General features: G+C 50.3%; 4 protein-coding genes across 5 annotated transcripts; all 4 read right to left on the bottom strand.

The window, feature by feature from the left end:
- Window positions 1–2918: 2918 nt before the first annotated feature.
- Window positions 2919–4898, bottom strand: LOC126041215 (translocon-associated protein subunit beta-like). The gene is made up of 3 exons (XM_049806590.1): window positions 4504–4898; window positions 4248–4325; window positions 2919–3939 (listed from the first exon to the last, which is right to left on the bottom strand). The coding sequence occupies exons 1-3, from the start codon at window positions 4594–4596 to the stop codon at window positions 3877–3879; spliced, it is 234 nt and encodes a 77-aa protein (XP_049662547.1). The 5' UTR covers window positions 4597–4898; the 3' UTR covers window positions 2919–3876.
- LOC126041274 (translocon-associated protein subunit beta-like) lies at window positions 4888–6597 on the bottom strand. Its single transcript, XM_049806703.1, has 3 exons — window positions 5893–6597; window positions 5546–5691; window positions 4888–5005 (listed from the first exon to the last, which is right to left on the bottom strand). The coding sequence occupies exons 1-3, from the start codon at window positions 5947–5949 to the stop codon at window positions 4888–4890; spliced, it is 321 nt and encodes a 106-aa protein (XP_049662660.1). The 5' UTR covers window positions 5950–6597.
- Window positions 6598–8871: 2274 nt separating this feature from the next.
- On the bottom strand, window positions 8872–13871 carry LOC126040215 (cathepsin S-like). Of its 2 annotated transcripts, none has more exons than XM_049804192.1 (8): window positions 13689–13871; window positions 12839–13052; window positions 12480–12602; window positions 11771–11920; window positions 11470–11694; window positions 10204–10369; window positions 9874–9976; window positions 8872–9387 (listed from the first exon to the last, which is right to left on the bottom strand). In XM_049804192.1, the coding sequence occupies exons 2-8, from the start codon at window positions 12962–12964 to the stop codon at window positions 9288–9290; spliced, it is 993 nt and encodes a 330-aa protein (XP_049660149.1). In that variant the 5' UTR covers window positions 12965–13052; window positions 13689–13871; the 3' UTR covers window positions 8872–9287. The 2 variants fall into 2 exon arrangements, with proteins under 2 accessions (XP_049660149.1, XP_049660148.1); XM_049804191.1 differs by having other exon boundaries at window positions 12839–12973.
- A 1661-nt stretch (window positions 13872–15532) lies between these two features.
- On the bottom strand, window positions 15533–17612 carry LOC126041273 (cathepsin S-like). The gene is given in 7 exon segments (XM_049806702.1): window positions 15533–15979; window positions 16098–16200; window positions 16417–16579; window positions 16786–16859; window positions 16862–17009; window positions 17083–17232; window positions 17460–17612. Coding segments are annotated over 7 exon segments (801 nt in total). The 3' UTR covers window positions 15533–15969.
- Between the last annotated feature and the right edge of the window lie 90 nt (window positions 17613–17702).

Genomic DNA, 17702 nt, shown 5'->3' with positions numbered 1-17702 from the left:
GAGCGACCTTTGGGTCAAACCCTGTCAGCACCCCGGAGAGAGTGTGGAAGGTGGGACCCAGGCCTCCTGCCCTGCAGTCCCACAGGAGCAGCCATAGCCCAGGGCGAAGGGCAGGGAAGATGCTGGCGAGTGGCTCGGAGGGGGGGACGACACAAAGGGGTGGCAGTGGCCAAGACGGGTGCTACAGCACCCATGAGAGGGGACGGTGGCTCCTGGGTGGGTCAGGTCACCCCAGGGCTGCAAGGGACATACCTGTCGGTGATGGGGCGGGTGGGCCCCATGGGACCCCGGTCCTGACAGCAATGCCCAACGTCTGCTGGGTACCAGCCCTGCTCCAGCTCCCCAGCTGGGTGCTCTCCTCCTCCTCCCCCTCCCCCCCCCTTCGTCCCTGCCTCTTTCACACACAAAATAAACCAGGAACCACTTGGCAAATCAGATCCTTTTCCCTGTTAACCCTTTGCCCTGCATCAACACAGATCCTCCGCACCGTACTCGCCAGCGGACAGATGGACACATACCCCCATTGTCATGGGGCACCCCAAATTCAGCCTTGCTTCCCATTTCTCTCCTCCCTTACCCATCAGCTGCAGCTCCACACTGGGCTGTGGTTGCCCTCAGCACAGAGAAGCCCTCTTATTTTCCACTCTGTCACCTTTTAGGGTCCAAGAACAGCCTTAGGGTCCCCCTCAGGGTCTGAATTGCCCCTTCCTGACTCCTGGGAGTCCTTCCCGCAGCAGCCAGTGGGAGTTATAGATAATCCATCACCGGTTGTAGCAACAGGCAGGAGCTGGGAAAGCCCAAGGCACCACAGGCAAGAAGCATTACTCCGTGCCTCATTTTCCCCAAAGGTGAGGATTTCTTTCCCCCAGGTAGCTTTGGCACAGCACAGTCACACTTTTCCAACCCCATGCAACTTGTTGCCAGCTCAGGGCTAAGATTTAAGCAACTGATATGGGTGCAGAGAGCTGGTCAAGGGGCAGAGCAGGGTGCCCACAAGCTGCGATAAGGGCAGAGCAAGCGGAGGTGACTCAGGCTCAGTGTAGCGTCACGCTGCCCACACAGCACTGTCTGTCGTGGGGCTGAACCCTGTCTGCTCCCCACCGCCATGGGGCTGAACGCCGTCCACACCAGCTCCACGTTAACCCTTTGCACAGGACTCTGGGTGCAGTGAGCCGCCAGGAGATGCCGGAAGTATTACGCACCTTGGACAAACCCAGCACATCCGGATGCAGGAGGGATTTCTTTTCCTGGGAAAAGCCAGCATGAAATGAAGCAGCCACAGACAGAGCAAACCGTTCCTGCGCGAGAGGCACCTGTGAGCAATAAACACCCCAGTGCATTTAATCCCCATCTGCCAGAAGTGGCCTGGAGGTTTTGAAAAGCTCTGGCACCCTTTGTTGGAGGTGTCCTGGCGCCACTATCACATGAAGCACCCGTTCAACAGAAAATAAAGGAAAATAAATAAATGTCCTCTCACTGCGCATGGGCTAGGCTGTGTCCCCGGTCCCCCACCCTGGAGCCAGCCTGCCCCTTGGCACTGGCTCTCTGCTCAATATTCCTCAGGCTAAAGATTTAGCCTGCAAGGAACATGTTTGTTTTAAATAAACAGGTGGCACCGGGGACCTTTGTGCAGCTTTTGGGAGAGTGGTGCCAGGAGGTGATGCCTACCTGGAGCACCCAGGTCCAGATCTGGCACAGCTCGGTTATATCCTGCCCTGCCCCACAGAGAGAGAAACTGCAGTGGCCAGGCTGCAGAACAAATTTTTTTCTGAAACCATCAGGATTTTAGTTGGATTACTATCCTGCGCTCGGGATCAGGGAACAAGCCCTTTCCCAGCTCATGCACTGGTTTTGGGGCTGTCTGGAAGCTCAGCAGCCATTTCAGCTCCTGGTTTTCAAGCACCTGAGGCTCTGCAGGCAAGGAGGCACCTGAGACACCAAAATGCAAAATGCTGTAAATATTCCCAAGGGTTTTCTGGAACTGGCCCCTCTTCACCAGGGTGCTGGAGTGCAGGAGGACCAGGCACAAGTGTCCTCAGGGGTCTCATCCTGGCTAATACTGTGGGGCTTGTTCACAGCTCCAGCTCTGAAGTTCTACCAACATCACACTGTGGCCAGGATTTGCAGCGCTAGCACAATTCAAAGCTCAAAGAAGAGCACTACTATTAGGGACTCAACACAGACAACTTCTCATTAACACCAGTCTCCCATCAACACCTCCCCAGCCTACCCTCAAAAGCCCAAACCAGAGCGCTGCTGGTAACAGGCATTAGTTACCTTCACCCTTTTCTGCCTGCAGATCCTGAGGGCGCAGCCAGGGCTGCTGCCAAAACGGGCAGGAACCGTTTTGCAGGGGGAACAGCCTTACCTCTCAGCCTGGCGAGGAAATCTCTGCTGCCGGGCACATCTGAGTGGGCTGCGTGAGTCTGACCTGCTAGCACAAAGCCCCTGCACCCTTCAGAGAGCGTTTCTTGAGCATCAAACAGTGACTGTCCCCCTAATCCTGGCGGTTGCGACACTTGCCAGGCGAAACAAAGGGTGCAACCGGTGGCAGCCAAGGTTGGGGCGAGGGGGTGAGGAATCCCAGCTTGGAAACATTGTTCTGGTAACAAAGGCACAGTGTTCGCTCCGGCATGGCCCAGGATTTCTATCCACCAACACGAAATTCTCAGCTGCCACCACCGTGCTGGTGAGCAGGGTCCAACATGCGACCAGACATACGGTGCCAGAGGACCCCAGCCCAGCCAGAGCCAGGAGCCACCACAGAGTCCCTGCCCAAATCCCAGAGCAAAAAAATCAACAACCTCTCACCATGTGGGGGTCCCCTGAGCCAAGTCATTGCTGTGCCACTACCTCCTCCAGAGAAAAAGCACAAATTCATGCCCAACAGGCAGCTGCACTATGATTTATTTACAGTGGTGAGAAGAAACCTTATACTAGTGCTTGGGGCTGTCAGGAAAGCCGCTGTGAGGTACCAGCCCTTCGGAGAACAGAGGAATGAACCCAGTAAAGCAATTTCTGCTCCCCACATGTTCCCTATGCTTTCATTCTTCCATTTATTTTACTGATGGAGTAATATATGGATTTATTTTCCTGACTGTATGCCCTTTAGCTGCTTCTGGAGGCAGCCAGGTGCCTCCAGGACCTCCTGGTAAAAGAGAAGCAGGCTTCTTTTGTGGTGTTTGTTTTATTACAAAACCTCAACAGAGCAACCAGGGAGAAAAAAAAAACAAACCCAAACAACCAGACACACAGCAATTAACTACTCACTGAAATATAACGGGGCTTCCCATGCCCCACCTAGTAAAGAAAGCTCTAACAAGCCTCTATCAATAGGAGGTCTGTTATCAGCACTCGGTAAAACTCCTTCCCACAGGTGTTTTGGCAAGATGGGCAGCACCTGGAGGAGGGGCCCCCTCCCCAAGATTTACAGGGTTTGAGAAGACTGCAGCAGGCAGAGGTCCATTTGGCTGAATGGAGTCTGGGAGGCAGCACAGATGCCAGAAATGCTGCAGAGCTGCACCCCCACAAATAAGCTCTGCTGGGTGTTAAAATGTTTGCGTCACAGCTTCACCAGCACTTATCTGCAACAGTGAGGGGACTCTGAATACGCAGACGAGGGGGTTTGGTTGCAGGTTTTTCAGTGTTTTTTCTTCTTTTTTTTCAAGGGAGAAGGCAACACACCACTACCGTTGAAGTGACAGGGCTGAAGCATAGCCCAGGCAGTGCTTTTGCAGACTATTGCTGATCCAAACACACCTGCAGTTCTGGGTGGGTTAATGTTTGCTCTCTCCTGAGCTCTGGAGTGCTGGTAGCATTTGGCTTTGCTCACTTCCTTTTGGTCTCAGGGGTGTCATACTTTCTCTTGCTCAAGTATCACAGCAGTACCATCCCGATGGAGGGCAGGGTCATCATCACGCCAAAAGCTGCCAAGTCCAGCTAGAAAGAGAAATTATTAGACAGAATTCAGAACAAATCACACACAGTTGAGTTATAACCATCAGACCTTCCACCCGCAAACTTCTGGCACCAAATGCCACAGTGCCAGCTCCTTCACAGAGGTAGCTGGAATGGAAACCACTATTTCCATGATATTTTCTTCCAGACAACAGACACAGGTTAACTACAAACCACACTGGAGTTTTTCAGGTGACTCTAGTGCAAACCCAACACACCACAGACAGGCACTGTGCTGGTTTGCATGATCACTGCAGTGTAATTTCAATTATTAATTGAAAGATGCTTACAAAGTGAGGCGAGAACCTCCCATCAAACTCACGCTGAGCCAGGATTCCTCCCTGCCCAGGAGCACTCATGAAGCCAATCTAAAAAAGGGAAGGAGAAGGATACTATTTGCCACCTTTCCTTCTTGCAACAGAGCATGTGCAGTGTAAGAGTTCAGGGACATGCATCATCCCTTAACAAGCTCAAAGAGCACAGTCAAGTGTACCTGTTGTCCAACGTACGCTACAACTGCATAAAAAGTCACATCAAATCACTCACGATCACCTCTCCACCCTCCTGTGCCAGGTATGCGATGGTGGCAGAGGTAAAGTAAGCAGCTTCAAGAGGCCACAGAACCACAGTGTGGGACATTACTCACTCCGAGATCTGAAACTTAAGGAAAATAGTTGCATTTCATCAAAGAAAAGCAAGAAGATAGGTAAAGAAGAGAATTGAACCAGGTAGCAAAGTCAGTCCTGTCAACAGATCCCAGCCTCTGTAGTTACAGACATCCAGACCCATCCAAGGTGGATCCAGCCACTCCTCCTTCCCCACAACACCCTGCCCAAGGTCTGGCATACTGGAATCTCAGTGACAATGAATGAGGACAGCAGAGCGACAGGACACTTAGGGGTAAGAACGAGTGTTGGGAGGGGAGAAATTTCAAAACATGAGAAGATACCAAGCAATCTGGAGCCACTTGACATCGAACAGTGCCAAAATCCTCAGGCCGGGGGGTGGGTGGAAAGAATCATCCGACAGCTCCACATCTAAGGCAGCACTAAGCGCAATGAAGAAAGGGATAGGAAGAAAGTCTCAACTTCAGTGTTCTACTTACTGGGGGACTGTGTCACAGATTTAACAGCTGGAAGAACTGATTTTTGAAACATGAAAAGGGACCAAGATGGGGAGGAGAGTCAAGGTGTATTACAAGGAGATTGCAGGAAGAGGAAGGCAAAGCTGAGAGAAGCTGCAAAAAAGACAGGAAACTGGATGTCGGGAAACCTCACAAAGCCAAGAAAGAGCGTCTGTGTGCATGGTGTGTGGGGGGGAACGTCACAAGATGAAACACGAGGAACTGCACCATGCTGGACAGACAGCTAGGGCAGCCATGAGGTGAAAGCAGGAAACAGCGAAAGCAGGGACAATGCAACGGGAAGGAACAGGCAAATCGCTGGGTCAGACCTTCAAGCACTGGTGGAAAGCCCAGACTTAGGGTGAGCAAAGATAACAGCACACCATGGAGCCTAGAAACAGTCTCAAACCCTGCAGACACACATACATCAAGGTTTGCTCCTGGTAAGTATGAGACAAGCCTCACCTGGAGTCAGCAGTGTAGATGATGTGCTGCAGAGTCCAGTCCTCCACAGCATATCCGTTTAATAGTGATTTGGAGGCCAGGAGCCTGGCCCCTTCCTCACAGTGGGCCATGTAGAATAGGGCAAACAGCAAGAATTGGAGCCCCATCTAGAAGCAAAAAGAAAATGGATTTCATGTCTTTATTGCAAAGAGAATGCGAGTGAGACAACTAAATGAGACAATTCAGGCCTTCACGTGCAGTAAGAAATGAACAGTTATGTACTTTGCAGCAATATTGTTAAGGGATATCCCAGCAGGAGAAATGGCCCTGGCACAACACAGGTCTGCAGCTGCCCCTCAGATACTTACATTTTTGCTGGAAAGTGTGCAGGTAACAACATGGCAATGGCTTAGGTTGGCAGGCATGGCAGAACAGAAGATGGCTGTCTCCCTTTTCAAAGCCCCAACAGGTATCTCTCCTATCACTGAAGTGGCATGATGAAGGATGGCAGCTTTCTACCACCGCCTGTGCCACCTCTGACAAAATGGACCTGGTTCTTCTCCCCATCAAATTCCCTGTTCTTCTCAGAAAGCACTAGCTCTTATTCCCAGCCACCAAGGTACTACCAACTCTCACCAGTGGCCCTTCTCTCCCCAGAACTCCCTGCTTCAGGCCATGTCCCCATTTTCTTAACTCCAGCATCTCTGGAACCACCTCACAGAGAGGATGAAGAGACCCCACTCTCATTATATAGGCGACCTATATACACTGAGGTGTTGGAGCCCCCGCTCTCTATGTCAGGGGACCCTTCCTTCCCCTCAATATTCCCCTGCCGCAGGCTTCACGCCAGCATTTCCACCCCAGGCTGCTCCTGCACACCCACGCAGTCCAGCGGGCTCCCTGCAAACCAGAGAACCCCCCCAGCTTCGCTGACTGCTGCCTGCAGGAGACCCAGGACCCGGACACCAGCACTGCCCCCAGCTCAGTGACCTCCCCAAGCTCCAGCAGCAGATCCTGCCTGGTCCCCCTCATCCCCAAAAGGCCCATTCCCAAGAGACTGCCTGCCCCAGGGACCTCTCTGACCCCCACAGACCCCTCCCAGGGCTCCCCTCTCCCCCTACCAAATTCTCCACTATTCCAGACCCCCCACCTCAGACCCATCACAGCCCTCCCCTGCCCCACAGAACCCCCAGTTCTCCCCCAACGCGGGCCCTTCCCCGCCCCACAGACTCCCCCAGTTCCCCCTCCTTCCACGGGCCCTCCCTCACCCCACAGACCCCACCCCCCTCCCTATGGACCCCCACGGCCCACAATCACCCCAAGACCCCGCCGCAGGCCTGCCCTGCCCCCCCCCCCGTCGCTCCCCCGTTGCCCGGCAACACTCAGCGGAACACCGAGTCAAGGGCACGGCCACCGGAAGCGGTCACCGGTGCGGCACGGGCCCCTCCCGCGGCCCGCTGGGAAATGTAGTTCTTCGCTGCCCGCCGAGGAACTCCGCGCATGCGCAGAGCCAGACCCCGCCCCTCCCCTCCCTCTCAGTTCTGGCCACGCTTGTGCGGGAGCCATAGCTGGGGGTTCGTGTTGGTCCTGACTCTGTTTTGGACTGGGGTTAAAAGTTCTAGAGGGGCTCAAAGACCAAAACGGGGGTCCTGGACAGAATAAAAGGCACACGGAATCCTCTGGGGCGCAGGGAAAGCCAGACAATGAGTTGTGAGGGAACTGAAAGTGTCCCAAAGCCTCTACAGAGACAAAAGAAAGCTTGGGGAGGAAATGAGGAGTGTGAGATGGGATCTGAGCAGAGAACATGAGTTCTTGGAGGGTGAGGGACTGCATAGAAACATCCTAATTAGCACAGAGAACAAAAAGTCCTCTGAGATACAAAGACAGTCTGAGGAGGGACCCACCCAGCTCCATCCAGTACCCACCCAAACCCCCAGGACACTTCTAGTGCCCCCAGTACCTTCCCAGATCCCCACTACCCTAAAACGTCCCCCCAATACACTCCCAGAGTCCCTAGTATATCACAGAGCTACCCAGGACACTCCAACTTTCTCTAGCACCCTCATCAGAGCGGCCCCCCAGAGCCTCCCAGAGCCCCTCAGTATCCTCCAAGATCCTCTCAGAGCCTCCTAGTACCCACCAGAGCCCCCAAGACCCTCTCAATATCCTCAATACATTCCCAGTTCCCCCCGCCCCCGCTGTAACCTCCAAAGCCCCCAAGGACCCTCCCAAGTGCCCCCCATATGCACCCCCAAGCCCTCCCCAAAGCTTCCAGAACACCCCACAGCGCCCAAGTCTACCCCAGAACCTCCCAGTAACCCTGCTGAGCACCCAAGTACACCCTAAAGCTCTTCAGGACCCCCAAGAGCCACTCAAGACCCACCCAGTACCTACAAGAACCCTCCCCCCACTCCCACTACCCTCCCAGAGCCCCCCAGTTTGTATTTTTACTTTAAGACAAAATATTTTCTTTTTACTTCTTTGCATGAGGGTCTTGGCCCACCAGGTCTTTGCCAGTTGATGTTTTTGCTGAAGACACGATGGGGTTTGAGCCCCTTCCAAGGACAGAGCTGGAGCTGTAAGTGCTCAGTGGTCTAGAGAGATCTCCATGCTTGGAAAGGAGATGTCTTCAGTCGATAGAGTTTTAAGAGCGAGCAACGCTTTGCCAAAAGGGTTAAAAAACCCCAACACAATAACCTTGATAGGTTAATAACCTTTTGATAGGTAATGTGAACATTCTCAAATGTCACCTTGCAGATGGAGACTTGTTCAATTCCCCCACCTCCCCCAAGGTGGCAGTGGCACCTCAGGCCAGCACAGTGCCCAACTAAATATAAAAGGGATTCTCAGCGGAAGTTTTTCTGCTGCAACAAACTATAAGGCATTTTGTTTTAAAGCCTATAGTAAATACATACATTTGAAAAAAAAAGGGCTGGTGAATTTGCAGTCTCAGCCCAAAGGTTTAACATGAAAACCTTTTTCCTTCAGAATTGGTTTTGCCACCCCTGTTGCAAACAAGTGCTGTGTTTGATGGGTTGTGTTGCGTGGGTGCAATGGCAGCTGAAGTGCCAGTGATAGCATTTATGTTTCAATATCGTCATCATGAGAACCTACATCAACGTGAAACCACAGATATCAGCTACGTTCTCTCTCCACACTTTCAGCAGCAGTGCAATGGTCCATATCCTCCATCACCAAATCATATTCGTTGTTTGGAGAGAAACATCATTTGTGGAGAGATTTTGTGAGAAGTTCTTACACGGGGAGCAGTGCCAGATGAGAAAGTACCAGTTAGAATGCCCTCTGCCACCCATTCCTGCCTCAAGAGACCAAATACTGGATTTTTGGACAGTGAAACTCATCTTTTATTTTTCAAAGAATATCTGCAATTTCATCAATAGCACACAGAGATAAAATTATATCCGTGTCATTGTAGCAGTACTCAATGCTAAACTGGAGAGAGGAAAACATGATCTCTGTTACAACTGTAGGTGATCTGTGTTATAACTGTAGGTATTGCAATTTTACTCTGAAAAAAGCCCAACTTTTTTCCTCAGAAAGAAATAACTGGGTGCCTGTAAATCATATTCCAAAATCCTCCCATGCAAAGGACTGCTTCCCAGCCTGTAATACAGGCTGATCTAACAGAAGGATGTTGCCCACAGAGCCAGAAAGTTATTCTTGAAGTCTGTAGATCCATGCAAGCATAGCACCAGTGGTTTAACTGAAGCCTTAGGAGTCCTCTCTGAAGCACAGGGTCCGTCTAGATGAGCGGGTAAGAGGCATAACTGGCGATCCCGCAATGGTTCGCGTGGTTTCTTGACATGCGGATATAGCCTTTGTCACCAAAATGCACACCCCAACTTTTGCGAGAGGAAACAAACAGACAGACACGAGAAAAATTAAATTCCTTTTTCTGTAAGTGAAGTCCAGCTTTATCAACATCACAGCATTGGAGTGTTTTCATTAACTGCTTCATGGGATTTCTAATCCTGTATTAAGTTATGACAACACTCATCAACATAAAGGGAACTTAAGGTGGGTGTAAGTGTATTTTAAATGTATTTAAAATTCCTTCACACTGCTAGGATGGCATAAAGGTGCTTTGACATGGCTAAGCTTGAATCCCTAGGGAATAGTTCAGGGACGAATCCCTAGGGAATAGTTCAGGGACCAATCCCAACTTTCAGCTCTACAACAACCCCCATTGCACAAGCACCCAACTGATCTCCCTCTCATCTGTATGAATGTCAGTTTGAGCAGTGGGAGGTTACCTAGGAGAAGCTTATTCCTATAGATAGTGAGCATATAGATAACAGGAGTTCAGTGATGCACGGTTGTGCCTTTACCTGTTTTTCACAAGCCAGTAATCCTTATCATTAAGGGTGCCGTAGCCAATCACGAGCACTCCATGATTCACCTGCTGTGTGCACCGGGGGTCATCATACACACCTGGAAAAAAAGGAGTTTGGAAGCATGTCATCAGACCACAAGACTTTGTCTCTGAGTCAAAGTCAATCTTCAGCATCGTCACTAACACTGCTGTCTTAAGTTTTGCCACATTGATGCCTTCATCCAGGAATTAAGCCCCAATTTGCCAAATTCCACCAAATTTCATAAGTTTTATGTGCAGAAAGACAGAAGACTGTGAAGAAGGTCTTCAGGGCAAAAGGACATACCTGACCTGTACAAGAAGAAGGTGGGCTGGGTGGCGTCAATGGCAACAGAGACCGGTCCGATGTTGGCTACAGCATCTTTCAGGGCTGCTTCATCGGCATATGGGAGCTCAATGTACTTGGAGCAAGTGGCGGCTCGTGTGGAAGCATTGTATTGACATGTCCCGTTCTGGTAGGAACAAGGGGAAGTTGAGAAGAGGAGCATGAGGAATCCACATCTCAAGACTTTCAGGTACGTGTTTTCTATCAGCTCTCTTTGACTTTGTGCTACCCCATTCTTCACCTTTCTTTGACCACCATTTTTCTATACACAGGACTACAGAAAAGATGGCTGAAAGGACCTGAAGAGACCATCTTGTCTATCTCACTTCCCCACACCAAGAGCAGCCAAACTGTTTTCAACAGAATTCTCTGCCTTTTTTCTAGAAATCTCTGATGACAATACTTCCACCACTTCCCTAGAGAAACTGTTGTTGCTTCCTCATTCTTCCCATCTGAAGGCTCATGTTTAACCTAAATTTCTTTTATTGTACATTAAGCCCAGGGCTTCTCATTCTCCCTCTGGACACAGAGAACAGCATCTTTTGTCTCTGTAGCTGCCTTATGCATATTTGAAGACTCGTATTCCACTTTTCTTTCTTGGAGTGAGCTGCTGTCACTTTGACCTGTTTCCATAGGCCATGTTTTCAAGACACCAGGTCATTTCAGGGTATCTCTTGTCTCTAGCCATCAAGACTGTGAGCATCAGGATCTTTATTTTCTTATGGCTTTTTTTTTTATGACCTTGCAGCAGTCATATAGCATCTGTTACAGGCAACTTTTTAAAAACCAATTGTAGGAACACTGCTCACCGGAAACCTCTGCCCACTGAAATGGTAGAAATATCAATATCCCATTTTTGAGCTACAGAAGGTGGAATAATACAGAGAGTTGAGAACAGGATCCAGGACTCCTGTCCCATTTTTCCCTTCCGTGTAGTACGTTGCCTCATAATTTATGTAGGACAGAAATAAACATGTAGAAATTCTGGCTTCCAGTCCAGTCATGCCCCTATGAGAAAAAAATGAAGTCTAAATGTCCCTTCCCTGGGTTTGAAAGAATCAGCTGCAAAGGCTGAGGTGACACGAGACTGGTAGAAACCAAGACAGAGGGAAATCAGTGGGAGAGGAGAAGGCTGTGCATGCAGGAGAGCAGAACGAATGGCCATGTTGCTTCCATGCTCATGTGTTTTTCTGCAGATTTCACATGCTGTCTAGGTCCCATGCCTACCTGAGCCGTATAGGGGTAGGAATCATCTGAGTCAATCCCTTGGTTGTCAATGATGTACTGGAAAGCACTGGTCATGAAACCTCCACTGCAGCCTTTGTTCCCATACATCATGGAGCAGTCAACGAGGTTCTGGGCACTGAGGGACACCAGCTTCCCTGTCTTCAGCTTCACCTGGGCTTCGAGGGCTCCCACGGCACTGAACGCCCAGCATGACCCGCAAGCACCCTGCAAAAGTCCCAGAGATGCTTAGATGCTGCCCCATGGGACCAAGACATGTGGAGGCACAAAGAGAGCTTCAAACCTGGTACTTCACGTCTGTGACGCATCCCTTCTCCCTCCAGTCCACTGTGTCAGGGACTTTGCTGCCAGGCTGCAGTCGGTACGTGGAGGTCAGGTTTGGCCGAGGAGCAACGTTCAGCCCAGTTAACAAAGCCACCACTTCCTCGCTGGTCTGGTGGGAAAAGAAAACACTGACTCATGATGTCCTTGTCTCTGCTAAGTCTTAAACTACACGCGTTGAAGGTGGAGGGGGGTTTCCCTTGAACAGTCTGAACAGGAAGAGTTAGGTTTGTGGAGCCCTTAGCTTTTTATTTTTTTACATTTAATTTCTAGCTGTTCATTGGGCAAGAAAAAGAAAATACAAAGCTGAACTCCAGCACCAAAAATCCCTAGATGCTGGTATGTTTCATTAAACAACACTACAACCTGGAGACATTGAAGAGGGATTATTTGCAAATATATATATAATGACCAGGATCAAGTCCACACACCCCAAATGCTGCATTAAGGAGTTATTTCCTCACACCAGATTGCCTCATGCTGGTATGTTGAGCACAAGAATTTCTGAGCAGTTTGTCCATGGCTGCTGGCATCCATGAGAAGAGGATGGGCTGAGAAGGGTCGTTGGGAGTTTCTCCAACCCTGACCCACTTATATTCCTTGTTAAATCAACTTCACAGGTAATTAGAGACAAAGACAAGCCTCTTCTCAGCAGCATGGCCAGCACCTACCATGTCTCCCAGGTGGTTCATGCCCAGCTCGTAGGAGTGCAGCCCCAGGGAGTGCTCCAGATTGTGCAGTGTCACCAGTTGCAGGTTCCTCTCCCATGTTGCACGTCGGTCCCCTTCCTCTTTCTGAAATCAAACGCAGCCTTGTGGTGTGTAGCAACAGCCCTCACAGACATTTTGCCCCATTTTATCCCACCAAAGGTTGTCCGGAGTCCCTGCCAAACCACCCCTGAGAACCAACGGTGCTTTGAAGTGCTGTCAGCTCTTCTCCCCACTGTGTGATGCAGCTGATGGTCATGCTGGAGCAGCACCCACCAAGTCAGCACCCCAAGCCACCTCCACCTGCCTCAAGATGCCCCTACCTCGTGGCGGTACTCCTTGCCGTAGGTTTTCTTCCAGAGCTGCCAGTGCCAGTCCAGTGCGGGGTCGGGGTGCCCCAGTGCCACCGTAAGTGTGGCCAGGAAGGTGAGGGATGCCAGCAGCTTCATCTCGCTCAGCTGGGACCAGGGAGTCGGAGTGACACGGTGACACACACGCCAGGAGCCAAGGGCTCAGAGCTAGAGCCGTGCTTGACCCCTTAGTGACAAATCCGGTTTGGTAAGGGAGGCAGAATAGTGATGACATCCCTGACCAGGACTCCCTGGCATGCCCTTCATGGGGTTTTTCACACTGGGTGATGCCAACAGCTTCTGTCCTGCCTGCCCAGACAAGCACCCCGCGGCGGCGCTGCCTGCCCCGCTTGCCTGCTGCGTACCCCCAACTGTGGTGAGATGGGAAGAGAAATCCCATCCAGGACTCAGAAACTTCCCTTGGGGGGAGAAGTCCGCTGGACCCAATCCCTTGCCTGTGCGGACACTGACACGCAGGGACGCATACAGACACTCGCCTCATCTCATGGTTCCACCCTGCCCGAGAAACCCTCCCCGAAGGAGGTTTGCACATTGCCTGGTCAAGCAACTGTTTTGACAAACCTGTGTTTTCCTGCACCTTGAAAGGCAAAATAAAAAAAATAATCCTATTTTTATCCAACTGATGTCCACCAGCTCCTGAGGATGGGCTACTATGTACAATTCAACTACCCAGAGACAGCTTGGAGGAGATCAGAGACAGGATGGAGTCAGAGTCAACATAAAAATACTGTTCCTTCAGTTTTACTTCCTCAAAGCTCAGTCCTGCCAGAGCAGTGTTAAAATACAAAAGCACCCAACGTACCTGAAAAGGCTTCTTCTTGTGACAGGTACCAATCTTCAGCTCCCTGGCAGTACAAGTGTTTGGGGTAAGGAAGATGCTGGGGACAAATCCAGTGTGTCCCCACTGCCAGGACACCCAGGACCTGTGGCACACAGCAGCTGCAACTCGTCAGACAAATCACGAGTCAGGAAATGAGGAAGTGCTCTGATTTCATTTTCACTTAGCTGGGAACTGGGCTTGCTGTACCACAGTCACGAGGTTATTTGAAGCCGGACCCTCAATACCATCAGAAAATGATCGCAGATGAGAAATTTTCCTTTTTCCAGCACCCCAAAAAGTAATGGCAAGGCTCTCATGGTGGTTTATGTGGCTTATGGGGCTAGCGGGCAGGAGCAGGGGTCACACTCCTCTGATATGTTTTTAGCATTTTTGGGACTTGGTGCTAAGAGACAGGATGAGGTCAAGTACAGAGCCTTGCTACCGGTTTGAACTGGGTAGACCTGAGCTCCCATCTCACTGCAGCAGTGTACCAACCAGACCAAAGCCAGCTCTTGGAAGAAAATCACATTTATTCACTTTTCCATGGGGTAGCACGGAGGAGGAGATGCAGTTTAAATACAGTCATGGGATGGAGCTGATCTGACCAGCCTCAGTGCTGCATGGACAGCAGGAGACAAATTTAATGCACATTACATTGCAGGCAGGCTGAAAATGCAGTCAGCAAAGTCTCCAGCTGCCTGGAAATCATGCTCCAGCCTCTTCTCAGGGCATCCTCTGGGTTCCCACGAAGGACAACCAGGCAGGAGGGTGCATTTCTCACCACTATGAAGCACTATTGGACATAAAATGGCTGCAAAAAAACATCTTCTAAGAGAGGAGAAGGAAGCAAAACAGTGTCTAAAGAGCTTTGAAGATGCAGCTGAGTCATTTTCTAAAAAGCTGCTGGAGATTGCAAGAGTTAGCAATGACAATAGAGAGCCTTCCACCTAAATGATTGAAATAATTCCCAACAGATTATCCCTTATTAGTGGAAGAGTTCCTGGGCAGGGTGAGTGAGATGGTCATACTTGATGGGATGCTTGAACAAGCCAACTACAATCACTCCTAATTTCTGCTGCTTATCTGTAGAAATGCAATGGGATTCCTCAAGAAAGGAAGGCTGGAGTAAAGCCAGGCACACTTGAGATCAGCAGGGTGAGTGGCAGCATCTCAAGAGCTTGTCCCAAAAGCAGGGAACCCTCTAGATCTAGGGGTAAACACTGTAGCTGGCAACCCTGCAGTGGTTTCCATGGTTCCTCGCCATCTGGATATAGCCCTGGTCACCAAAATGCACACCCCAACTTTTGGAAGAAGAAAGAAGCAAAAATTAGACAACAGGAGGTAACTGCCTCCTTCCGTACCACTCCTCACCCTCACTTTTTTTTCTCCCCACTCCTTTATAAAAATTTTTTTTTCAACTTATGCTTCCACCTCAGCAGCCACAGGAATAGCCAAATTTGCATCTTTTGGCCAGAAGGGCTGAACCTCCTGACTGCTTCCCTGCCAGAGTTGCTGCCACTAACTCTTCTGAGTGGGGGGCAGAAGAAAAATCACTTCATTTCCTATATGCTGGAGTGAGTCAAAACCACCAGGGAAATACCAGATAAAGGTGTGTGAATTGGTTTTGTATATTAAAAATGCCTTTTCTTTTTTTTTTTTTTTTAATCCTACCAAGGCCAGAGATGAGAGACAGAGGAGGAAACTGGTGGGTTTTAGCCCAGCTCTAACATGAGGATAAAGGAGCTTTGTTGACAGAACTGCCCACGGTTGGGTTTTTTTGTTGTTGTTTTTAAAAAAGACAATGGTTTTCAGTTGCTGAATGTAGATTTGCTGACATTACAGGTTTGTTTTTTTCCAGAGATACGTCTGTCCGAGCAGGACTGTTCCATTTCAACACTTTGTTTCTCCTTGTTCTGCATTTTAAACAGCAAAAAACACCTTCACAAATACATTTTAATGCAAGGGGCAGCCAAGCTGCAATGATCTTTGAGGCTGTGCCTCCAAATTGGCCGAAGGAGGGGGTTTACCAGCATGTCCCCAAATCAAACCAGCTCAGTTTCTCTCTCCAAGAAACACCACCCCTTTGCACTGACTCAACACCCAGGAACGTTGGAAACCCTGGAGTTTCCCACAGAGCAGAAATCCCATTTTTTGAGCCAGCACTGAGGAGTCAGGCAGGAGTGTTTTGGGTGATGTACGTCATTTCATGTTTACAGGGCTTAATCAAGGGCCCTTTACACCATGGTTGTGATGGAATGGAGCCTTAAACATACCTAAAAAAAGATGACAGGCAATTAAAAGTGCTTCGCTGGCATGTCTTTGAAACCTTCAGGGTGCCCCTCGGAGTGGAGGCTGAAGGGAAAAGCTGCTCAGCGACTGGGTTTGCTGTACCTGTTTTTCACAAGCCAGTAGTCCTCCCCATCCAAAGGGCCGTAGCCGATGATGAGCATGGCGTGATTCACCACCTGAGAGCAGTTCAGGTCATGGTAGACACCTGGAAGACATTTGGAAACAGCCTTTGGACAACTTGCGCTAAGTCACTGCCCAAATGGGAATTAAATTCACTCTTTGGAAGGTGTTACCAATGCCTGTCGCTAAGAATGACAACACAAGCTAAACGCAAGTCAAAGCTGAAATAATTTATATTTAAGGAAGCAGTGTCATGAGAAGGAAAGCGTGGCCTTTTTTTGAGATTCCCTGGAAGACCCACCAGATTTGTACAAGAAGGTAGGCTGACTGGCATCAATGCTGACAGAGAAGGGTCCCACATTGGCGATGGCATCCTTCAGCGTGGCTTCATTGCCACGCGGTAGCTTGACGTACCTGGAACACGTGGCTGCCCATGCCGTCAGGTTGTAATGGCACACGCCGTCCTGGCAAAAGAAGGTAAGGGGGAAAATGCATCAGATCCTGCACAGAGTCCTGCTCTGCATTATGTGAGTCAGAACTGATGCTCGCGGCATTAAGGACAGTCAACTCCGTGGTTTTCCAAAGTCAATTTCCTCTGGAAGCAACAGGACTATTAATTCCTCCATTTTAAGCTAAGCCAACCTAAGTGTTGCTCAGGTCTGATGCCTACCTGAGCAGTATAGGGGTAGGACGCATCTGAGTCAATCCATTGGTTGTCAATGATGTACTGGAAAGTTTTGGTTTCCATCCGCCACTGCAGCCTTTGTTCCTGTAGCTCCTGGTGCAGTCAACAAGGTTCTGGGCACTCAGGGACACCAGCTTCCCTGTCTTCAGCTTCACCTGGGCTTCGAGGGCTCCCACGGCACTGAATGCCCAGCATGACCCGCAGGCATCCTGCAAAAGCCCCAGAGATGCTCAGACCAAGCACGGGACCAAGACGTGTGGAGGCACAAAGAGAGTTTCAAACCTGGTACTTCACGTCTGTGACGCGTCCCTTCTCCCTCCAGTCCACCGTGTCAGGGACTTTGCTGCCAGGCTGCAGTCGGTACATGGAGGTCAGGTTTGGCCGAGGAGCAATGTTCAGCCCAGTTAACAAAGCCACCACTTCCTCGCTGGTCTGGTGGGAAGGAGCACAGGGGCATTCATGATGTGCTGAGGTTTACTTTGCACGACAGGAGAGCGGATCCATCCATGCATCCCACCCCATTGAAAGGACCAGGTTTGTCCTTGCAGCCTCGGGGGACTGATGTGTGCTGTTACAGCATCACCAACATGGCGCATTTCATCCACCTTGACCAAATGCACGACTCCATGCTTGAGCCCCACGGCACAGCCAGCACCTACCATGTCTCCCAGGTGGTTCATGCCCAGCTCGTAGGAGTGCAGCCCCAGGGAGTGCTCCAGATTGTGCAGTGTCACCAGTTGCAGGTCGGTCCCCTTCCTCTTTCTGAAATCAAACGCAGCCTTGTGGTGTGTAGCAACAGCCCTCACAGACATTTTGCCCCATTTTATCCCACCAAAGGTTGTCCGGAGTCCCTGCCAAACCACCCCTGAGAACCAACGGTGCTTCAAAGTGCTGTCGGCTCT

This window comes from Accipiter gentilis, chromosome 7 (assembly GCF_929443795.1).
Source record: "Accipiter gentilis chromosome 7, bAccGen1.1, whole genome shotgun sequence".
Taxonomy (NCBI): domain Eukaryota; kingdom Metazoa; phylum Chordata; class Aves; order Accipitriformes; family Accipitridae; genus Astur; species Astur gentilis.
Note: the sequence above shows the minus strand (reverse complement) of the source record. Positions and strands in the feature narration are given on the sequence as shown.